Source organism: Cebus imitator, unplaced genomic scaffold, assembly GCF_001604975.1.
Source record: "Cebus imitator isolate Cc_AM_T3 unplaced genomic scaffold, Cebus_imitator-1.0 Scaffold148, whole genome shotgun sequence".
NCBI lineage: Eukaryota > Metazoa > Chordata > Mammalia > Primates > Cebidae > Cebus > Cebus imitator.
In genome coordinates this window covers 4,709,442-4,732,953 of record NW_016107463.1, presented here as the reverse complement: position 1 = coordinate 4,732,953, position 23,512 = coordinate 4,709,442, and the positions used below count along the sequence as shown (strand labels likewise).

At 36.0% G+C, this 23,512-nt stretch overlaps 1 protein-coding gene across 2 annotated transcripts in view; it reads left to right on the top strand.

Annotated features, from left to right (window-relative positions):
• COL21A1 (collagen type XXI alpha 1 chain) overlaps nucleotides 1-23,512 on the top strand; it is a 191,064-nt gene that overhangs the window by 95,602 nt on the left and 71,950 nt on the right. For both annotated transcript variants that reach the window (XM_017542926.1, XM_017542927.2), the window contains 2 exons: nucleotides 11,522-11,575; nucleotides 11,665-11,718. In XM_017542926.1, the coding sequence (XP_017398415.1) occupies nucleotides 11,522-11,575; nucleotides 11,665-11,718 (108 nt within the window). The remainder of the gene's footprint in view (nucleotides 1-11,521; nucleotides 11,576-11,664; nucleotides 11,719-23,512) is intronic.

The window sequence follows — 23,512 nt, the reverse complement described above, 5'->3', positions numbered from 1 at the left end:
GCGGTGAGGTGAAGAGAACTGCCTACATTTTGGGGATATTTTGAATTTAGAGATGAAAGGACTTGCTGATCTATTGGATATGGGTTTGTGAGAAAGAGAGAAATCAAAGGGGACACTATGGATTCGTGCGAGAATGGAGGAGAAAGAATTTGGTGAGGAAAATCAGGAGTGTGGTTTTCGCTATGTTAAATTTATATGTTAGACATTCAAGTAGAAATTTTAGGTAGGCAGTTGAATATGAAAGTCTGACATTTAGGGTGGGTTCTTTTCTTGTGAAGTATCTTTTCTTCTCCTTTGCCAATTTTCTGTAGGAGTGAGGGTATATTTCATATGGACCAATAAGATCTTGTGCATTAAGATAATTCATTCTTTGCTCTATATGGTGTAAATGTTTCACCTGACTACTCATTTGGTTTATAATTTTAATTTTTAGAAATGTAAGATTTCCCCAAAATGCAATGTTTTCTTTTTTTATTAGTTCCAGTCCTATTTTTCTTTAGCATTAAATACTAATGTATGTTAATTTTGTTTATTATGATTTTTAATGACTATTAAGTCTTGATTTCATCAGAAATTTATTTTTGTATTTGAGGTAATATGAAGATCCAAAAAGATTTGGAGAATGTTGAAAATGAGCTATTTATAGTGAAATTCAACTGGAATAAATGTATGGGTCTAGTCTTTGAGATGTTATTTAATCTTGGTGAAAAGGGGATTAAAATAGGGCTGCCTAAAAGGCTGATGCAACATTTTGGCATAGTTTGTAAATCCATAACATCTATGTTGAGAGAGATGACAGTCCTGCCTCTGGAGTATTAGATTTGGGCTAGAACTCTTCACTTGAGGGACATGGAGAAACTGGAATTCATTCAGAAGAGTGTAACTTGGAGCGAGTGAGAACCCAGAAGGCAGCCTGAGAGGGAGGATTCACCAAACTTCAGGTATAATCCAAACAAGAGATGCTATTTTCAAGTATTCACAAATGATGATAGAGAATAGGAGGATGGGGTGGACAAGCAGTTCTCAGGCTTGCAGAGGACACTTGTTTAGGGTGAATAATTAATACAGCAAGTAAGACCTATGAGATAAGCTTATTTATTATGCTTTCCTTCTTCCAGACCCTTAACTGAATGTGGTGCCAATTGTGGAACTCAACAGTTTAAAAGCTGTGAGGAATTTGGGGCTGAGTGCCATGAAGATTAAAGAATTGGAAAATGGAATACAACTGGATAAAGGCCAAAGAAATGGCTATTATTTAGCTTGGAGAAAAGAATTGCAAGAGATGGCTTAGCTGTGAAGTGTATGAAACACATTCTAAATAGAACAGTTTCTACCTGAACTCTCACTTCAGTTTGAGCTCCTTGGCAAACAGATTAATTCATTTAGGTTATGTGGTCCCTATTCTTTTCTTTTCTTTCTTCTCTTGAGTCTCACTAATAAGCTAAAATAGGAACCATTTACGTCAAATGAACTATCCTACACTTGGGCAGTTTATCTTTTTTTTTTTCTGTAATAAAATCTTATTTGAAACTATGTCTTCATAAGGCTTTTCTAGAGAAAGCTTTAAGCTTGGTGAAAAGGGATCACTGTACGAAATGTGGCTGCCTAAGTGGCTGACACAATGTTTGGCATAGTTAGTGCATATGTGACATCGGTATTGAAAGAGATGACAGTCCTGCTTGTGGAGTGTTGGATTTGGTTTAGGATTCCACATTTGAGGGGCATGCAGGAACTGGAATTCATTCAGAAGAGCATCACTGGGAATATGTACAACTTGGAAGACAGCCTATGAGGGAGGGCTTACTGAACTTTGAGCATAAGCCAAACAAGAGATACTATTTTCAAATATTCAATAATGATGGTAGAGAAGAAGAGGACAGGGAGGAAAAACTAGCTCTCAGCCTTGCAGCGCACCCTTGGCAGGGGGTAATTGGTTAGTAAAATGAGTAGGACCTATGAGATGAGCCTGACCAACTAACTCATTTTTCTTCAACATTCTCCTTCTAGGAGGATCATATGTAGATTATTCCATGTTTATCTCACATGTCTCTTAAATAGATTACTTAGATATGTATTATAGGTAATATATACAATAATGTTTGTAGACATTACATATATACACACTAATGTTACTTATATATTAAATTCTTCAAAGAATTGGTCAGTGACACATCTAACATCTGTGACTTTAAAGATAAGTTTGTGCATATGAATGTCGGGCTGTTTCTACTATTAGAGTTCTCGGTAGTGATGACTGGTTGAACTCAATAATTATTGATTTGTTTGTTTATTTATTCTGTCATTTACTCATTCATATACCTATACTTGTAGGGTGTTTACTGTATTTCTGGTACTCTTCTGGGCTAGGGTTATAGCAATAAACAAAACAGAAAAAAGAAAAAGCGAAAAACAATCCTCTTGTCATTTTGAAACTCACATTGCGTTGGGGAGAAACTAGTAATAAATACACACACACAACATCAGATGGTGTTAAGTACTATGGAAACAATGTAGCAGGACAGCAAGACAGGAAATGAGGTTAGCTATTGATCACCTCTCTTTGAATATGAAAAGCATAATTACTAGAGATTTAGGTTGGGAAGTAAGAATTACTAAAGATGGTTTAAGTTACTTTAAAAAGTTGCACAATCTCCTTTTGAAATAAGCTTGTATAAGTTTAAGTGTAACCTAACTCAGGGAATGAGGCAGTTTACCAAACGTTACTTAAATTCTCTGAATTTAGGTTCCTAGCTCTATCTGCAAAGATTATTTGTCAAAGGTAAGCAGTCTTTTTATTTATGTGCTTAGCTTAAGGCAAATATTATAGGAAACTGGGTGATGTTGCTCTATATTTGTCTATCTCCTATTTACCTTTCCCTATAAGAGGGAGGGTTAGATTTAGACAAAATCTCATTTATAGTTAATGTAGTTTTCTTTAATTTGAGGTAGAAATGTTGTTTACTTCACAGTAGCTTATAACTTCTCATTGTCCAGCAGGAATTATTTATGTTAATCCATAAAATATTTTTTATTTTTGTGTGACTTAATATTTTACAACCAATTAAAATACACTTTCCTCTAGAGTCCCCTCTTAGTCAGTGATATCATTAGCTACACTCACTGCATAGTCCAGAAACCTACCTTGGCATCATTTCACAACTCCAAATTGCCTCCCATAACCCATTATTAGGTTAGACTAAATATATCTTGAGTGGAGTTGGTTGTACCTACTATTCTCTACCCCCTTCAAGAAGCTCCCACCTAGTCTTCATGCTTTCTCCTGCCATTTCTTTATTTTAAATTATACTTTAAGTTCTGGGGTACATGTTCAGATCTTGCAGAATTGTTACATAGGTATACACATGCCATTGTGGTTTGCTACAACCATCCCCCCTTCACCTACATTAGGTATTTCTTCTAATGTTATCCCTCTCCAACCTCCCAACCCCCTGCTACCACTCTGCCAGCCCCCCACCCCCAAACAGACCACAGTGTGTGATGTTCCCCTCCCTATGTCCATGTGTTCTTATTGTTCAACACCCACTTATGAGTGAGAACATGTGGTGTTTGGTTTTCTGTTCTTGTGTCAGTTTGCTGAGAATATTGGTTTCCAGGTTCATACCTGTCCCTGCAAAGGACATGAACTCATCTTTTTTTATGGCTGCCTAGTATTCCATGGCATATATGTGCCACATTTTCTTTATCCAGTCTATCCTTGATGGGCATTTGGGTTGGTTTCAAGTCTTTGCTATTGTAAACAGTGCCGCAATAAACATATGTGTGCATGTGTCTTTATAATAGAACAATTTATAATCCTTTGGGTATATACCCAGTAATGGGATTGCTGGGTCAAATGATATTTCTGTTTCTAGATCATTGAGGAATTGCCACACTGCCTTCCACAATGGTTGCACTAATTTACACTCCCACCAACAGTGTAAAAGTGTTCCTATTTCTCCACATCCTCTCCAGCATCTGTTGTCTCCAGATTTTTTAATGATCGCCATTCTGTCGTGATATGATATTTCAGTGTGGTTTTGATTTGCATTTCTCTAATGACAAGTGATGATAAGCATATTTTCATGTTTGTTGGCTGCATAAGTGTCTTCTTTTTTTTTTTAATTGTACTCTAGGTTCTGGCGTACATGTGCAGATCATGCGAGATTGTTGCATAGGTACATATATGGCAATGTGGTTTGCTGCCTCCATCCCTCTGTCACCAATATCTGGCATTTCTCCCCATGTTATCCCTCCCCAACCTGCCTACCCCTTGCTGTCCCTCCCCTAGTCCCCGCCAACAGACCCCAGTGTCTGATGCTCCCCTGCCTGTGTCCATGTGTTCTCATTGTTCAACATCCGCTTATGAGTAAAAACATGTGGTGTGTGATTTTCCTGTGTTAGTTTGCTGAGAATGATGGTTTCCAGATTCAACCATGTCCCTACAAAGGCCACAAACTCCTCCTTTTTTATGGCTGCATAGTATTCCATGGTGTGTATGTGCCACATTCTCTTGTCCAGTCTATCATCCATGGGCATTTGGGTTGTTTCCAGGTATTGTTTACTCGTACTCTTTACAACTTTGCTATTGTGAACAGTGCCGCAATGAACATATGTGTGTGTGTGTCTTTATAATAAAATGATTTATAATCCTTTGGGTATATACCCAGTAATGGGATTGCTGGGTCAAATGGAATTTCTATTTCTAGGTCCTTGGGGAGTCACCACACCGTCTTCCACAGTGGCTGAAATAATTTACACTCCCACCAACAGTGTAAAGTTTTCCTATTTCTCCACATCCTCTCCAGCACCTGTTGTCTCCAGATTTTTTAATGATCGCCATTCTAACTGTTGTGAGATGATATCTCAATGTGGTTTTGATTTGTATTTCTCTAATGACCAGTGATGATGAGTATTTTTTCATGTGTTTGTTGGCCTTATATATGTCTTCTTTTGAAAAGTGCCTGTTCATATCCTTTGCCCACTTTTGGATGGATTTTTTTGTTTTTTTCTTGTAAATCTGTTTTAGTTCTTTGTAGATATCCTTTCTCAGATGGGTAGGTTACAAAAATTTTTTCCCATTCTGTTGGATGCCCGTTTACTCTAATGATTGTTTCTTTTGTACAGAAGCTCTGGAGTTTAATTAAATTCCATTTGTCTATTCTGGCTTTTGTTGCCAATGCTTTTGGCATTTTAGTCGTGAAGTCCTTGCCTATGCCTATGTCCTGAATGGTTTTGCCTAGGTTTTCTTCTAGGGTTTTTATGGTATTTGGTCTTACATTTAAGTCTTTAATGCATCTGGAGTTAATTTTAGAGTAAGTTGTCAGGAAGGGGTCCAGTTTCAGCTTCCTGCACATGGCTAGCCAGTTTTCCCAACACCATTTATTATATAGGGAATCCTTTCCCCATTGCTTGTTTTTATCAGGTTTGTCAAAGATCAGATTGTTGTAGATGTGGGGCATTATTGCTGAGGCCTCTGTTGTGTTCCCTTGGTCTGTATCTCTGTTTTGGTACTAGTATCATGCTGTTTTGATTACTTTTGCCTTGTAGTGTAGTTTGAAGTCAGGTAGCATGATGCCTCCAGCTTTGTTCTTTATGCTTAGGATTGTCTTGGCTATGCGGGCTCTCTTTTGGTTCCATATGAAGTTTAACATGATATTTTCCAGTTCTGTGAAGAAGGTCATTGGTAGCTTGTTGGGGTTAGCATTGAATCTATAAATTACTTTGGGTGGTATGGCCATTTTCACAATATTGATTCTTCCTAACCATGAGCATGGAAAGTTTTTCCATCTGTTTGTGTCCTCTCTTATTTCGTTGAGCAGTGGTTAGTAGTTCTCCTTGAAGAGGCCCTCTACATCCTTTGGTCATTGTATTCCTAGGTATTTTGTTCTCTTTGTAGCAATTGTGAATGGCAGTTTGCTCTTGATTTGGCTCTCCTTTAGTCTGTTGTTGGTATATAGGAATGCTTGTGATTTCTGCATTAATTTTGTATCTTGAAACTTTGCTAAAGTTGCTTATCAGTTTAAGGAGATTTTGGGCTGAGACGATGGCGTCTTCTAAATATACAATCATGTCATCTGTAAATAGAGAAAATTTGACTTCCTCCTTTCCTAATTGAATACCCTTCATTTCTTTTTCTTGCCTGATTGCTCTGGCTAGAACTTCCAATGCTATATTGAATAGGAATGGTGAGAGAGGGCATCCTTGTCTAGTGCCAGATTTCAAAAGGAATGCTTCCAGTTTTTGCCCATTCAGTTTGATATTGGCTGTGGGTTTGTCATAAATGGCTTTTATTATTTTGAGATACATTCCAATGATACCTAGTTTATTGAGAGTTTTTAGAATAAAGAGTTGAATTTTGTCGAAGGCCTTCTCTGCATCTATTGAGATGATCATGTGTTTTTTGTCTTTGGTTCTGTTTATGTGGTGGATTATCATTATAGACTTGTGTATGTTGAACCAGCCTTGCATCCCCAGGATGAAGCAGATGTCTTCTTTGAAAAGTGCCTGTTCATATCCTTCACCCACTTTTTGATGGGGTTATGTTTTTTCTTGAAAATTTTTTAGTTCTTTGTAGATTCTGGATATTAGCCCTTTGTTAGATGGGTGGCTTGCAAAAATTTTTTCCCATTTTGTTGGTTGCTGGTTCACTTTAATGATTGTTTCTTTTGCTGTGCAGAAGCACTTAAGTTTAATTAGATCCCTTTTGTCTATTTTGGCTTTTGTTGCCATTGCTTTTGGTGTTTTAGTCATGAAGTCCTTGCCTATGCCTATGTCCTGAATGGTATTGCCTATGTTTTCTTCCAGAGTTTTTATCGTGTTAGGTATTACATTTAAATCTTTATTCCATCTGGAGTTAATTTTTGTTTAAGGTGTAAGGAATGGGTCCAGTTTCAGCTTTCTGCACATGGTTAGTCAGTTTTTCCTGCCACTTCTAATCCATCTTCCACAGTGCAGCAAGTGATCTTTTCAGAGTACACATCTAATTGCATGACTCCCTGGTTTGTACGACTTTAGTGGCTTACATAAAGGTCAGAGTCCTTTGTAAGACCCACAAGCCATGCAGGTAACCTCCAGTGTACCTTTCTGATATGTTTTTCAGCTGAATTCCCCTTGTTCTCTCTCTTTTGGCTCTGTGGATATGGTATATCTTTTCTTGATGCATGGCATACAGGAGGAATTACTCTTAGGCATTGTGCTTTCTTTAGCATTCCTTTGTCTCTTAGAAAATCTTGTCCCAACTGCTTGCCCTTCACCTCCTATAGCAGTGTAGTTTTTTCTTAACACTTAGCTCAGGTGTAATTTTACATATATTATTGTAACATATTAGTGAAATAATTTGAGCAATCAGTAAAAGTGTATAAACCACTTGACTAATACTTGGGTTAGGTAACAAACTGGTTTCTGTATTAGTTCTATATAGTATGGGAGAGATTTTATGAATTTTCTTGAAATTTAATTGCATAGCGCTATAAAGCCTGCCAACAACTAGAAGATTCCATAGTGGACATTAAAAGTATACACTTGATTTTGGTTACCTAGTTATGTGGGCTGTGTACCCAAGAGAATCGGTTGGAATTTTGGAAATCTTTGAAGAAAACTTTTTAATGGAATAAATTTTAAATCAGATTCTTACATTTTTAACAGCAAAGTGACATCCAAAATTATTTCCTTGGAATTTATTCTGATTTTTAAGTTTAGAGTATTTAAAGGAAAGTAGTGTCTCTACCCTCCTTACTTTGAAAAAAATGTATGTATTTAGATTGGCAGAATATTTTATGACATGATTAGAATTGAGTACAGAAGAATTGGTGACCCTTGCACATTTGGGGATTTTATTTCCTTAATTTCCATTTCAATGCTATACATCTTTCCTGGAGCTTTGTTACTATGAATCATGGAATAAAATTAAGTTGATTCTGTATTCTTTTCTTCAACCCTACAATTTGGCAGTGAGAATATTTTTTTCCCTAAAAAATGACTCATTTATAAAGAGGTTTTCTGTGAACATGGAAAAGACTTAAATACTGTCAGAAATCTTGCAGATGGCAGTAGGGTGGATATTTGGACCTGCTAATAAATGCAAAATGGCAAAATTCATATTGACCAGTATTAACCAGTCAAAGATCATAGGAAAGTTACAGTTCTAAAATGAGACATGAAATGTGTGTTCTGAAAAATAAGAACTCAGTAAAGTATATGAAAAGCTTATTTTTTGGCTTTTATTTTAAGGTACTTTTCATTCTTTAAGGTTGACCCGGCTATGAGTCAACCAATGTTTTATTTCTTTTTCCTCTTGGAAATTGTTCTGTGTTGTAATATTCCCCCTTTTAATCTTTATTTTCCTGGTTTTTAGTCCAAAATTTGTTTTCTGAATTTCATTCTCTTTCTTCTGGGGTTTTGCCCTAGGATTCCCCCAGCTTGGATGTCGTTTGGTTTTCTTTATTTTGTTACTAAGCATATTTCCTCTAGCTTCTAAAACAACATTTGCATTTCTTTCTGCAATTAGTATTTTAAGAATGCATTTAATTGTAACCTTAAAAATATACGTATCATAACATTCTCAAATTCTGAGAAGTACTTATTATTCTTATACTGTAATATAAGAAAGAGAGCCATTATGAAATACACCGAGGCCATGTTTGCATGTTTAGCATTAGGTCTGTATAACGCTGCAAAGAGTTAAATCGTAAAGATGATTGACTGGACCTGCCATTCTCAAAGTACTAATGGTGGCTGATAAGGCTGTTGAATAACATTCTGCAGAAGTATTCTTGTGGTTTTGTACAATACTCATTGAGTCTGAAGAAAAGAAAGAAACTCACATTTATTGAGTACCTAATATCCGCCAGAATCTTCACCTGTGACTCCATTTGTTTCTTTTCAAAAGTGAAGTGGATGATAATATCAGTTTATGGTAAGAAACTAAGTCTTTACTAGGCAAAGTGATTAGCCAAAATCTCATAGAAAGTAAAAGGAAGAGCAAAAAGTCAGGGCAAGGTCTTTTCCAATTTCAAATTCATCGTCTTTCCACTTCACTGTGTTGCCTCCCAGGATTTGGGGATTGATGACTCTGCCTGAGGTCACATTATGAGTCAGAGGTAAGTTGGGAACACAATTAGGGCATCTCCATGTTGTTTTAATCTGTAAAATGCAGTGTGTCCTCTATAACAAACACATCAACTTTTTCGAAGAGGAGAGACAGCATAGCAGCATTTACTCTTTTATGAAAGATTAATTTTCTTAAAAACGTAGTAAGGCAGATATGACATCTGGCTTAACTTTTGAAAAACTGTAAAAGAAAAATAATTCATTAAATGTGAACTTTGTAGATGATCACCATTTTGATCAATAGCCAATTTCCATGGTAACTTTCTTTTGAGGAATTTTATGAACATTCCTTTTCTCTGGGTACTCAGATTTCTAAACAATTTAAAAATAGTCTTGTAAAATGGATTTCTTTGAATCCAATGAGTCAATCTACAATGATCAGATCTGACCCACCATGAAGCCCTTTCTGATAGAGAATGTTCCCACTGACTCTATCAACTTACTAGCTGTGTAACTTTGGGCAAGTTACTTAACTTCTGTGCCCTAGTTTCCTCATCTGAAAAAAAGATAATTTAGAACCTATATTATAGAGTGGTTATAAGGAGGAAAGTGAATTCTAGATTTGTTAATTGCTATCAGTGACAGAGTTGAGCTTGAACTCCAGGCCTATCTGATTCCAAAGTGGCTGAGGGAAGGAGATTCAGTGATAACTAGAGTAGTAGACATACAGGACTGAGCAAGGTCTGTGCAAATTGAATTTCTTCTTTCTTTTGAGTAATCTTGAGAACAGGAAACATGAGATTACTAAATGTTTGCATTTTGTCCTGAAAACTGCCCAAACATAACATGATTTGTTGAGGAAAGATTTTTTTTTTTTACACATTTGTGTATAGCGTTGATGACTTTAAATGATTCCAATCAATGTTTTATCAGCAGCAGTGTGCCAAACAGTGTGTTTATTGCCAAAAATACAGAAATGAATTAAATCTGGTCTTTTATCTCAAGGGGACTCATAACCCCGTGATGGAGACAGTGCTAGTCTAGCAGATGATAGGTTGGAAAAATGCACATTGTTTTGTCTGGAGTATGGAGAGGTTGATAATCAGACTCACTGTTCCCTGATGAGGTGCAATGGTTAAGGATTGGGCAAAGGGACTGAAGAAAAAAGTGTGAATCTGAGAAGTTATGGAGAAATCATTGCAATATATTCTATGAAGAACTGAGTAGAGTATGAAGGAAAGGATGATGGTTGGTGATAAAAATTGTATAGTCATTGTCATTCTGGAAGTAACTGAGAAGGCACTTTACACAATAGAAAATGTAAGTGCATGTAACAGGAGAAAAACAATAACCTAAGACTGATCTTTCAGAGACAACTCGTTATTACTAGAGGTAGCAAAGAATATTAGAAAGCATATTTGAAAATGTGAATAGAAAAACAGGGAATTATTATGTCTCTAAAACAGTTAAAAATATATTGACAGGTGAGTGGATGAATGTGAAGACCAATGCAGACACCCATGAATAGCCACATAGAAATGAAGCTTTTAGATTTATGAATGAAGATGTAATTGGAAACATTAATGAGATCTGTGTTAACATAGTTGACAATGAAGACTCGTACTTAAACAGTAAGATCTAAGAAAAATGGAACCTGAATAGAGAATATGAGAATGATGGAATTTGATAGTGGTTATTATGTTTGTAGGTACCAGATGGTAGTCCATTAACCTGACAGTGAGCCCTAAGAAAACTAGATGAATGTTTAGGGCCTACAAGTTAATTTGGAGACTTTAGCTGCCATGTACTAAACGAACAATAAGTAGTTTGCCTCTGTCTAAAAAAATTGCGCTATTTTACTAAAGTTCCAGCTTTTGTGAAGGGATGTCTAAGAAGCAGTGGAGATAAGAGTGACTTCTCTCTTTCCTCTCCCCTAAGCAAACAGCCCAGCCTTGGGGGACCATAGGGCTTATATTGCAACTACCTTCTTGCATTTAACATCAGCAGCTTTCTAAAATGAGTAATCTAAAGACTGAAGAATAGCATTAATCAAGGGTTAATTTATTCTAGGGATTAACTCAGATGGCCATTTATTAGTTTATTAATACATACGTATTTGTTTAATCCTCCAATCTCTTGAGGTGTTTCTCTCTTGGATATGTTGAATATGTTTCTAATGAATCCAGTGCATTTCTTAAGAAAGAAGGAAAATTAAATCTCCTCTTAATATTTTCTAAATATTTTTATTAATCTACAAATATTTAGGACTATATACTTTTTAAAGAATATCAAAGTGTATAAAGATCAAAGGGTATGCATTCCTTATTAAGCATTTAACACTGTGTTATTTTGGAGCTGTCTGTAAGTGAAGTTTTAGGTGGGAGAAACGAGATAAGAGTGAATTCCAAAGCAGAGAACTTCTCTTGGTGAATATAATGAAATATTAATTTTTAATTTTTAAATTTTTCTTTAGGGACATCAGGGAATTGCAGGGACACCAGGTGTTCCAGGAACTCAAGGAATACAAGTATGTGATCCATTTATACATTTTATAAATTTTATTTTTAGTGAACTGCAAACTATTATTAACAAAATTTTATTTTGTGGTTAATTTAGGGAGCTCGAGGACTACCAGGTTACAAAGGAGAACCAGGAAGAGATGGTGACAAGGTAAACACACACACAAATGCAATCAGTGGTTTTAATTCCTCAAAGATAAAGGACGTTAGCTATGATGGCTTCCATTCAGTGGTCTTCACCTTTGTGAATTCTAAGATTTGTGGGCTCAGAAATTTGTCAGTGGCTATTAGCCAATAAAGCTTATAGAAAGCTTTTAAGGAAGTCATCACTGACCACTGTCAAATGAAATAGACATTGGTATTGCCCTATGCCATGTTCTGTCCCTGTGGTTAAGCTCTACAGGGAGCTACCTTCTTAGAGGGGAGTCAGCTATGTGAAAAAAATGTGTTATCATGTTAGCCTCAGATAGCCCAATACCCAAGGGACCATCTCCACAATAGGTATCTCTCTGGTATGTGGCCTATTGGCTCAGCCTTAATGGACTTCACCCTTAGGGCTTCAATGAATACAGATAACATTTCTATTACTGACTTTTTTTTTTTTTTTTAACAACTCTGAGATTCTCCAAGCTTCCTGTGAAGTATATGTTCATTAAATATGCTAGTACTTTCTCATGGATCCAATCAGCACCTACTGGTGGCTAGTCTATGGCCAAGATGCCCAGTTATATTTGTTCAGATCCCCATGTTGATTTGTTAGGTTAATTCTTAAAATACAATCTTGTTTTCAAGTCTTTGAAGGCATTTTGCTGTTTGCTTATGATAGAAACCTGTAGTAATTTTCTAACTGTCATCCTTGAAAAATTCTTGCGTTGTTAGAATTTACACATATACTAATGTGCACAGTATTTACATCTGAAACACTGATCTAGACTGTATCCATTTTATGATTGTATGCATGCTTATGTTGGTTGCAGAAAATTATAGCTGTTAAAAGTACCATCTCAAGTCTGATGGATCTGTTTCTTTCAAACTATTTGATGTGGAGCAAGTTGCTTAATGTCTCTGAATCTTATTTTGTTTATTTACAAAATGGGGATTTTTTAATAGGTTTATTGTGAGGGTTAAATGAGATAATACATGAAAACTACACAGTGTGGTTTCTGGAAGAGGGTTTTTCTTAAATAAGTGGTTCTTTTCGTGATTCTGTTTTGTTCATCAGGTAGCATGGTTGCAGTTGGGATGTAGCATAGTTTGGTCTGGCACCGTGTCTTGAGCAAGTCATGGCTGAGAGCATTGTCATCAGGGCAAATAGAACAGTGAGTGACTGGAAAAGAGGTAGAGAGAAAATGGTATAGGTAAAGGCAGAGTTATAAGGAGAATTAGAGGAGGTAAAGCAGAAGCAATAGTTGGTATAAATGCCAGAGAAGAAGTGTAAAATCCTTATTTCTACTAAGTGACCCCCAGCCCTCCATGAGACTTTTAGCCACTAAACACTTTCTGCCAGTTTTAAATGTTGGAGGAATCTATAGAGAGAGTAGGGAGGAGGCCAGGCCACAGGCATGGGATGTATCTTAAAGACTTGTGCTTTGGAGGTATCATAGGAAACAGTCCGACCTTCTTCAGGTGAAGGGGGATTGATTGCACTGGCAGGGTGGGGACACATTCTGAGGAGACCAGGTACCAGGCACCTACCTTCTAGTCTACAGGATTGTAGTTGTCTGTCTTCTCAGAAATAGCCTGATTTTGGAGAAGAAAGGTATGAAAACATATATGTTGGAATGAATGAATAAATAAACATATTATTTTCCTTTTGGTTGAGTGTTTTAATTTATATTTGACAGATAAAATTGTATATATTTTTCATGTACAACATTTATTAAAGTATATATTGTGGAATGACTAAATCTAGCTAATTAATATATACGTATATATAAAACTCACATAAATATCATTTTTGTGGTGAGAACACTTTACATTCACTCTCTTAGAATTTTTCAATAATACAATAATATATAATATAATTAACCCTAGTCACCATATTGTACAAAAGATCTCTTGAACTTTCTCATAGCAAGCTTAAATTTTGTATCTTTTGGTCAATGTCTTCCCAATCCCCATCCTCCCATCCACCCCAGCCTCTGGTAACTACCCCTCTACTTTCTATTCCTATGAGATCACATTTTTCAGTTTTCACATATAAGTGAGATAATATGGTATTTGCCTTTCTGTGTCTGACTTATTTTGCTTAACAAAATGTCTTACATGTTCATTCATGTTGAAAATGTCGGGATTTCCTTCTTTTTTATAGCTGAGTAGTAGTCCATTGTGGATATGTACCACAATTTCTTTATCCATTCATCCATTGATAGAACTTAGGCTGACTCCATGTCCTGGCTACTGGGAATAGCGCGGCTATAAAGATGGGAGTGCAGGTATCTCTCCAACATACTGATTTTATTCTTTAGTTGAGTTTTACACACTGTAGATAAAAAGGGGGATTTTATTTGTACATCTTAAAATAATGGAACTAAATTTTTATGGGAATAAATATTCCTTATTTTAAAATAATAGAATAATAATAGTTCTACTAGTGGCATCTTATGCTAACTACTTTATTGTTTGGGGTCATTGTGTTGTCTTTTAAATATAGGTGTGAATTTTACAGTGTCTTACATTCTGTTGGATAAGATAAATAGGATGTATATTTATGCAAAGGTCTCTGTTCTCAGACTAGTCATGGATTTTATTTAGAGTTGATTGTTTTCTGAAGTTCATTGTTGGGGTTAAACTCTGATCTGACAGAGTCATTGCGGGTCTAAAATCACCATGTGCTATCTTCCAAGTTTCCGCCTCACATTCCATGTGGCTTTTGGGAGTTCTCTGCCCAGATCTAAAATAATTTAGTAAGTTAATTGAAGGTTTTTCCTTGATTATTCCTTTATAATATGGTTCCTTGATTTTTGAAAATGAAGGGTTAAAAAACATATCACTGAGACGACTTTGACTTGTGGCAGTGCAAGATACTTTTCCAGGCATCACGCAGTGGCCTTTGAAAGATTGTTTCACACAATACTGTTCTCCATTAGGATATTTTCCCAGAATAATTTCCATTTTGTGGGTTTTCTCCGAAGACTCCTACCATAGGAATTTCCACTTAGATAATTGAAATTAGATGTGCTTTCTTGCTGACTTCAACATTTGTTCTTCACATATCGCACAACAGAATGTGTATAGACTTTGCAGAGTTTTTTTTCCCCCCTCAATTTACAAAATCAAAGGAAAAGTTACTCAGCAAATAGTCTTCAATTGGTAACTCCTTTTATTACATGTTTTAAAGCTATTCTTTGAAATCTAAAAAATGCTTTTAATACTTTAAAATACTTCCTCAGTATTAAACTAATATTTAAATTATATGGAGAAATATTTTTTGCTAAACGTTACATTAGGCTCTGCTGGTTAATGGTTATTTTTTGTTAAAACTTACATTAGGCTATGCAGGCTATGCTGATAGGTATTTATGAATTTTCAAATTGAGTATGACACTGTTTATGGCAAATTCAATTTTAGAGATGTAGGAAATATGAGTTATTTATTTTTTAACTTATCCAGACTACAAATTCATGACTTGATTTTTCTGGGCTTTAGAAATAAAATGTCATAATTATATCTAAGGTATTATTATTATTGGACAAATTATAGATTTTATTTTCTTTGTTAGTACATTCAACTTTTAAGTGGTCCCTTCAAAACCTCACTTTCCCATTGTTCTCAGCACCCAGACTGGAGCATCATGTGATGGGTAAGACTTCCCTATCTGAATAAAGTTCCTTACATTTGGGCTTCAAACCTCAAAAAACTAAGTGCTTTTAGAGTGGTTTCTATTATAGAGTCGGTCATAGCCAAGGAACTCCAAAATATATTTTGAAAGAATATGGGTAAAAAAGGCAAGTGTTAAAACTTAGTATGTTAGTGGTATTACTTCCTTCCTTGAAGACCAAACAAACAAAAATGAAAAAACAGAGAGAGAGTCTACCTGTATAATTTTCTGATAACACCATGCCTAAGCACTTGTGTGTGTGTGTGTGCACTCACGTGTGCACATGCATGCATGTGTATGAGATTTGGGAGCTTAAAGCAGTTACAGGTTATAGGCTTAGCTTTGAATTCAGACTGCTTGCCTATCAAGTCACACTTCTTAATCTCTTTAAATCTGGTTTTTATCTTCTGGAAAATGGAAGCCATAGTGTTACTTACTGCATAGGCTTTTTGTGAAGATTAAATGAGGGCATGCATGTGGTTGGCCTAAATGAAGTGCTATAAATTGGTGATAATAGTGACAATGATTCTGATTTGTTATTGGGGCTGTCATTCTGGTGATTACTTAAGGCAAAATTTTTGAAACTGTCTTTGAGTTATTCTTTATCCTTCCTCTCTCTGTTGAAGTGCTGCATCTGAAACAATCAGAAATTCCCTAAATGTCTTCCCACTGTGTCTACCTTCTTACTTGTATATGTACCTATACTCTGCCTTTCCTCCTCTTACTGTGGGTGAAGTGTCCATGTGTAGTCCGCAGGCCTTTCTGCCACTCTGGACCCATCTTTCTTCATTACTTTGTGTTATTAACTAGCTCTTCTCTTTTCTAGTTAAATTTTCCCAATAACCTAGTGAACGATCCATTTGAAACCACCCAAACATCCCCACTTCCTCTACCACATAGCTTCCTTTACCTACCACGCCATTTCTTCGTTTCTCATTATAGTGCAAGTGCTCTAAAAGGTTTGCCTTTATTCTCTGCACATTTTTACTTCCATTTCTCTCTCTGACCCATTCTAGAAGGACTTCCATCCCAACCTTCTGCAGCATATTTAGATCACCAGTCTACCATCTTTGAAATCCGTTAGCATTTTTCAATGATTTCTTCTTGTCTTGCTGTATGTTTCCACAGCATTTGACACTGTTGACTACTCCCTCCTTCTTGGGACAACTTCTTCTCTTAGCTTCTGGAGAAGAGAAGCTTCTCTAGAGAAGCTGCTCCTAGATTTTTCCTGGCTGTCGCTAGTTACCTTTTCATGTTTTCTTGTTGGCTCTTTCTCCTCCTCCTCCACACATTCCCTAAATGTTGGGGTGCCTCCAGGATTCAGCCCTGTCCTCTTCCCTTTCCTCATTAAGAGATTTTATTATTGTAATATTAATAACTATAAACATATACAAATATAAATGTACATATTAAACACATATGCATATGTTTTATAATTATAGGAATAATTATTGATATGATTAATGTAGCAAATAATGACATACATATATGCACAATCTCTTTTCTAAAAAACATTTTGCTTCATCTGAATCTGGAGAAACTTGGAGTTGCTACAATCAAGGATTTTCAGAAAACAAGTTTCTCTACTTTTTGTGGAAATGGTGGTACTATTAGGTTGGTGGAAAAGTAATTGTATTTTTGGCCATCATTTTCAATGGCAAAACTGCAATTTCCCTTTAAAAAGTTCTGTCCTCAGAGGCTTTTCTCCCCAAGCAGTACTAGTTCCGCCCTCCCTAAATATTCTCTGGTATTAGGCTTTGCTGAGTGTCTTCCTGTACACATGGTGCTGACTTATGTGTGTTCAGGTGTTAACTAATTCTGTGGCTGCTTTTGCAATCTTGATTCTCTCCTGATCTTTCAACCTTTTGTCTTTTAAAGCTATATAATGGATTTAGCATCTTAGATTATTATGAAGAACTATTAATTCCATGTCTTGCCTTATTTTTTGGCTGTTATTCCTCTTCTGTCCTGTTTTCTCTTTTTTCTATTGGTATTATAAGGAATCTTAAAACTTTTATTGAATTTTTATATAATGCTTCATATTTTGTTCTAAAATAATTTTTATCTTCTCTTTGGATGTCTTCTGTTGTATGGTCATTGAGAAGCTACAGCAGTGACTCAGTAGTAGAAGTTTGGAAATCTGTTTCTTTTGTAGGCATGAGTAGTCCAATGGCAGTCCCAAAGCCCAAATGGAATGCCCATCACCGTGTTAGAGGAATTATTTTTAGTAGAATAAAATAGTTTCCCATAAGTCATTATTGCCTGAGCTTGTGTAAGAGTTAGCATTTGTGTTTTTGTTGTTGTTGTTGTTTTTGCATTTATTTTTTGTGAGAGGAAAAGAAGCCTCAGATCTATGCAAAACTTTATGTGTTGGGTACTTGCAGGGTTTTTACTGTGGTGTGTACATTTTTCTGTTTTATTCCTGGATATGTTTTGCATCAATTTTGTCCATATGCATTTCCCTTCACATTTAATCCTCACAAAAAGTCCTGTGGGTTTAGTACAGTAAGTCATACTTGATCATTTTAGATTAATTGTGAAGTAAGTTATCCTTATTTTACATTTTGGAAAACTGAAAAATGAAGAGCTTAAATCATTTGTGTAAAGTTACTCAAGGATCCGGGGGGTTGAAATAAAATGCCTTGATCCCAATCTGGCTTTTTTTTTCCTATATTTTTTTGCTTTGGCCAGAATAGTTTTTCACTTTGCAACTTGTACTTCTTTTAGTCTACTGCCTGTACTGTGAGAAGAATCCCTGAATGCTTGTCAGGAGCCAAGAAGATAAGCAGGGGAAGTGGCAGACGGATGAGTGCCCACGATCATTCGGACTGGGCTATGAGAGTATTCGTGGCCTATGAGAGTATTCATGGTCTACGTTTCTTTCTAGGGAAGAGAGATAGTTAATTCTAGATCATAGGTTATCAAACCTTTAAATTGCAAAATGTATTTCAGTAAAAGACTTTTGGGCATGTAGCCTCATATATAAATATTAATTATCTGTGCTACTAAGTAAAGTCTTACATGAATTTGAATGAATTAAAAGACATTTTTAAAAATGAATTAAAAAATAGTACTTCTCATGTTCTTTTTCTACCCCCCAAAATAATCTTCACCTGATGGAAGACTGTGACTCTAGTTTCACTTAAGAAATCGATGGTCTCATCAAAGTTATATTCTTCAACTCTGGAAGGTTTGGAAGCAGCCTGTGAGAAATGGAATTTATATTAGTATCTTGGATTCTCTTTGACTTTAATCATCTGTAAACTCTGATAGGACCAAGAGTGTGACTTCCCCAAGTATTTGTTTTATTGAAATTTTCTTTGAGCACTCATAGGTGTTGGCTGTGTTTTGGGAAATGAAAACATTTTGTATATTCAGCAAATTATTATTAATCACAAGTGAAGCAATAGGTGGGATAGAGGAGCTTATGCTATAATAACAAGCAAACCCCAAACCCCAAATGTATTAAGCTTGTGGCTTAAAACAGCAAAGGTTTTTTGCTCATCAAACTATATATTTATCAGCAGCAGTGAGGAGCTCCCCATTGTTTCACAGGGAGACTCAGGTTAACAGACATTCACCATCTAGGTCATGACCAATTATGGTAGCAGGTGCAAGGAGAATCAAGCATTGGCTTTTAGATCACTATCATTCATGTTTAATTAACTAGGGCAAATTGTGCAAACCACATAGATTTTGACAGATTAGGAAAGTGTGATTTCCCATATGCCAAAGAGTGGAGAGGAATCTGGATATTGGTAAATAGTAGTTGTACCAAGAAAAAAGTTGGAATGAGTCAAGGATGAATTCTTTCCTCAAAGAGGTTGGAGTCTAAAAAAGGACATAACACAAAATAACTCTATTTCAAAACAGTCAGTGTTAAGTACCAAAGAAGACAGTCAAATGAAATTCTCCAAGAGTTTAAAGGAAAGTTGAAAATTGGAAAGGCTTCATGAGAGAAAGCATAAAGAAAATGTTAATGACAGCTATACAATGTAGGGACTGTTTTTATCAAATTTAAGATATCTCTAAGTAAGGTTGCCTTGGTTTTTTATTTACTGGTATTATTTTGGTATTACCAGTAAGACTGTAAGAAACATCTTGGAATATATTTCTCAGTAATTTTTCATGAGTTTATCAATAGGAAAAATTCTCAGAAGTGGAATTGATTATTGGATCAAAGGGTTAATTTCATAGTTAAACTTTGATTTAAATTGCTTATTGAATTCCCAGAAAGTTGATTCTCTCTCAACAAGTATATGAAAATATCTTTTATCACACTCTATCAGCTTTTTTTAATTTCTAATTTTCACCAGTATAATTTAGAAATGGTGCTGGTTTGATTTTCATTGCTTTATTAGAAAGTTGGGTAAGGTATCTTGACATGTGATTTTGGGGCATTGTGTTACTTCTCGTTAATTTGCCTATTTTCTCATATCTTCTATTTTCCTACCGGGCTGTGATCCTTTTAAAAATTGATTTTTGTATGCATTTTGTAAATTGTTTATATATGTGAAAACATTTTTTCTGGGTTGTATTATGTGTTTTGACTTGGTTTTTGGACTTTTAACCATAGAGAAAATTTTCATTTTTATATAAAGTAGTTTTCTCTTCTCTTTTTCTCCTATCTTTGTATATAAATAGAAAGATTTCACATTCTAGTATATTGATTATAATTATTGATGATTTTATTTTTGTAATTTTATTTTTTTTAACCATTAAATTTGGTTTATAGAGTAAAGTTAGATAAGCATTTGTATTAGTCTATTTTCATGCTGCTGATAAAGACATATCCAAGTCTGGGCAATTTTCAAAAGAAAGAGGTTTAGTGGACTTACAGTTCCATGTGGCTGGAGAGGCCTCACAGTTGTGCTCACAGGCAAGGAGGAGCAAGTCATGTCTTACATGGATAGCAGTAAGCAAGGAGAAATAACTTGTGCAGGGAAACTCCTGTTTTTAAAACCATCAGATCTTGTGAGACTTACTATCATGAGAACAGCACAGGAAAAACCCACCTCTGTGATTTAATTACCTCCCACTGGGTTCCTCCCACAATAAGTGTGAATTATTGGAGTTTCAATTCAAGATGAGATTTGGTTTGGGTCATAGCCAAACAATATCATTCTGCTTCTGATCCCTCCCAAAACCAATCATGCCTTCCCAACAGTACCCCAAAGTCTTAACTTATTTCAGCATTAACTTAAAAGTTCAAGTCCAAAGTCTCATTTGAGACAAGGGAAGTCCTTTCCACCTATGAGCCAGTAGAAGCCAAAGCAAGTTAGTTACTTTCTAGATAAAATAGGGGTACAGGCACTGGGTAAATACTCCCATTCCAAATGGGAGAAATTGACCATAACGAAGAGGCTAAAGGCCATATGCAAGTCTGAAATCCACTGGAGCAGTCAAATGTTAATGCTCCAAAATGATCTCCATTGACTCTATGTCTTACGTCCAGGTCATGCTGATGCAAGAGGCAGGTTCCCATGGTATTGGGCAGCTCTGCCCCTGTGGCTTTGCAGGGTACAGCCTTCCTCCTGGCTGTTTTCATGGGCTGGCATTGAGTGTCTGCAACTTTTCCAGCTGCACGGTGCAAGTTGTCGATGGATCTACCATTCTGGAGTCTGGAGGATGGTGACCCTCTTCTCACAGCTCTGCTAGGCTGTGCCCCAGGAGGGACTCTGTGTGGGGGCTGCAACCCCACATTTCCCTTTTTCACTGCCCAAGCAGAGGTTCTCCATGCGTGCAGCAAACTTCTGCCTGGGCATCCAGGCATTTCCATGCATCCTCTGAAGTCTAGGTAGAGGTTCCCAAACCCCAATTCTTGATTTTTGTGCATCTGCAGGGTCAACACCACATGGAAGCTGCAAGGCTTGGAGCTTCCACCACCTGAAGCAATGGCTTACGCTGTACCTTGGCCCCTTTTAGCCATGGCTGGAGTGGCTGGAATGCAGGACAGCAAGTCCCTAGGCTACACAGAGCAAGGGGGCCCTGGATCTGGCCCAAGAAATAATTTTTTCCTCATAGGCCTCCAGGCCTGTGATGGGAGGGGCTGCTGTGGAGACCTCTGACATGCCCTGAAGACATTTTCCCCATTTTCTTGAGGGTTAACATTTCCCCATTTCTTGGTCATTGCTTATGTAAATTCCTGCAGCCAGCTTGAATTTCTCCTCAGAAAATATGATTTTCTTTTCTATCACATTATCAGGCTGCAAATTTTCCAAATTTTTATGCTGTGCTTCATTTATAAAATTGAATGCCTCTGTCAGCACCAAGTTACCTCTTGAATGCCTTGCTGCTTAGAAATTTCTTCTGCCAGATACACTAAATTATGTCTTTCAAATTCAAAGTTCCACAAATCTTCAGGACAGGGGGAAAATGCCACCAGTCTCTTTGCTAAAACATAACAAGTCTTTTTTATTCCAGTTCCCAGAAAATTCCTCATCTCCATCTGAGACTACCTGAGCCTGGATTTCATTGTCCATGTCACTGCAAAGCAATTCAAGTCTGTAAAGAGATCCAAACTTTCTCACATTTTCCTGTCTACTTCTGAGCCCTCCAAACTGTTCCCACTCCAGCCAGTTACCCAGTTCCAAAGTTGCTTTTACATTTTTGGGTATCTTTTCAGCAGTCCCCCACTCTACTCGTACCAGTTTACTGTATTAGTCTGTTTTCATGATGCTAATCAAGACATAGCCAAGACTGGGCAGTTTACAAAAGAAAGAAGTTTATTGGACATACAGTTTCATGTGGCTGGGGAGGCCTCACAATCATGGTGGAGGGCAAGGAGGAGCAAGTCAAGTCTTACATGGATGGCAGCTGGCAAAGAGAGAAAGCTTATGCAGGGAAACTCCCATTTTTAAAACCATCACATCTCATGAAACATACTATTGCAAGAACAGCACAGGAAAGACCCACCCCCATGATTCAATTACCTCCCACTGGGTTCTTCCCACCACAGTGGGAATTGTGGGAGTTACAATTCAAGATGACATTCAGGTGGGGAAACAGCCAAACCATATCAGCATGCTTATTTTATAAAATCATTTTCCTAAATAGCCAATTGCAATTACCATAATATTTATGGAATACCACTTTTTTCTCCACTTACTTGAAAAACCATCTTCATTATTCCATTTCCATTTTCATTTGGGCCTGGTGTTTTTGGCTTTTCATTCCCTTCCATTGATCTGTCTACATCTCCACTGCAGAATTGTTTTAATTATTGTCACATCATGACCTGACTTAATATTGGCAGGGCTAATCTTTCCTCATTATTCTTTATAATCAAAATTTTCCTGGCTATTTTTGAATACTTATTTTTCCAGATAAAGCTCAGTATCTTTCCTTCAATTTTTTAGAAATTACTATTCTTATTTCAATTAGGATTCCTTTGCACATATGGATTAGTTTAGAAGCATTCACATCTTTCCAATTGCTGTTTAAGATTATGGCTTATTTTTCTTTTTACTTCAATCTTGAATTTTTTTGTTAGTAGCCCTGAGCATTACCCAAGTTTATATTAACCTCCCAATTTTTTATCTCTTATGTTATCATTATAAATGTAGCCCTTTTAACATATATTTTATGTTGGTTATATTTTATATATAAAAAAGCTATTTATTTTTAATAATTTTAAAGCACCAAATGAATTTATTTCTCTTATTCATTTAGGGTATTAGATATATTGACATACTAGAGGTATAAAAAATATTTTTCTTCCTTTTTTAGCCCTATTTCTATATTTTGTCTAAATTTGTTGGTGATCCAGAAAAAAAAAAACATTAAAAATAGTGCAAATACAGGGTAATTTTGCTTTCATTTTAAGTCTTAAACAGGCATAGTCTCTTTTAGTTCAGTTTGGTGGTTCTTTTGGTATTATATAATAACTCTCTCAATAGCATATCGCATAGGTATATGTGTATGTATTTGCAATTTTATGTTTTTGACTTTTGATTTTAGTCAATAGCAACATCCACAATCTTGCTTCAATCATATTTCCCTCTCTACACTTACAATGCATCCAATACACCCTTTGTTCACTTTTCATGAGCCGACTGTCCAGCTTGATAGGACTTACTGAACCCTCCTTTAATGGACTAGAGATTTTTTTTTTTTTTTTTTTTTT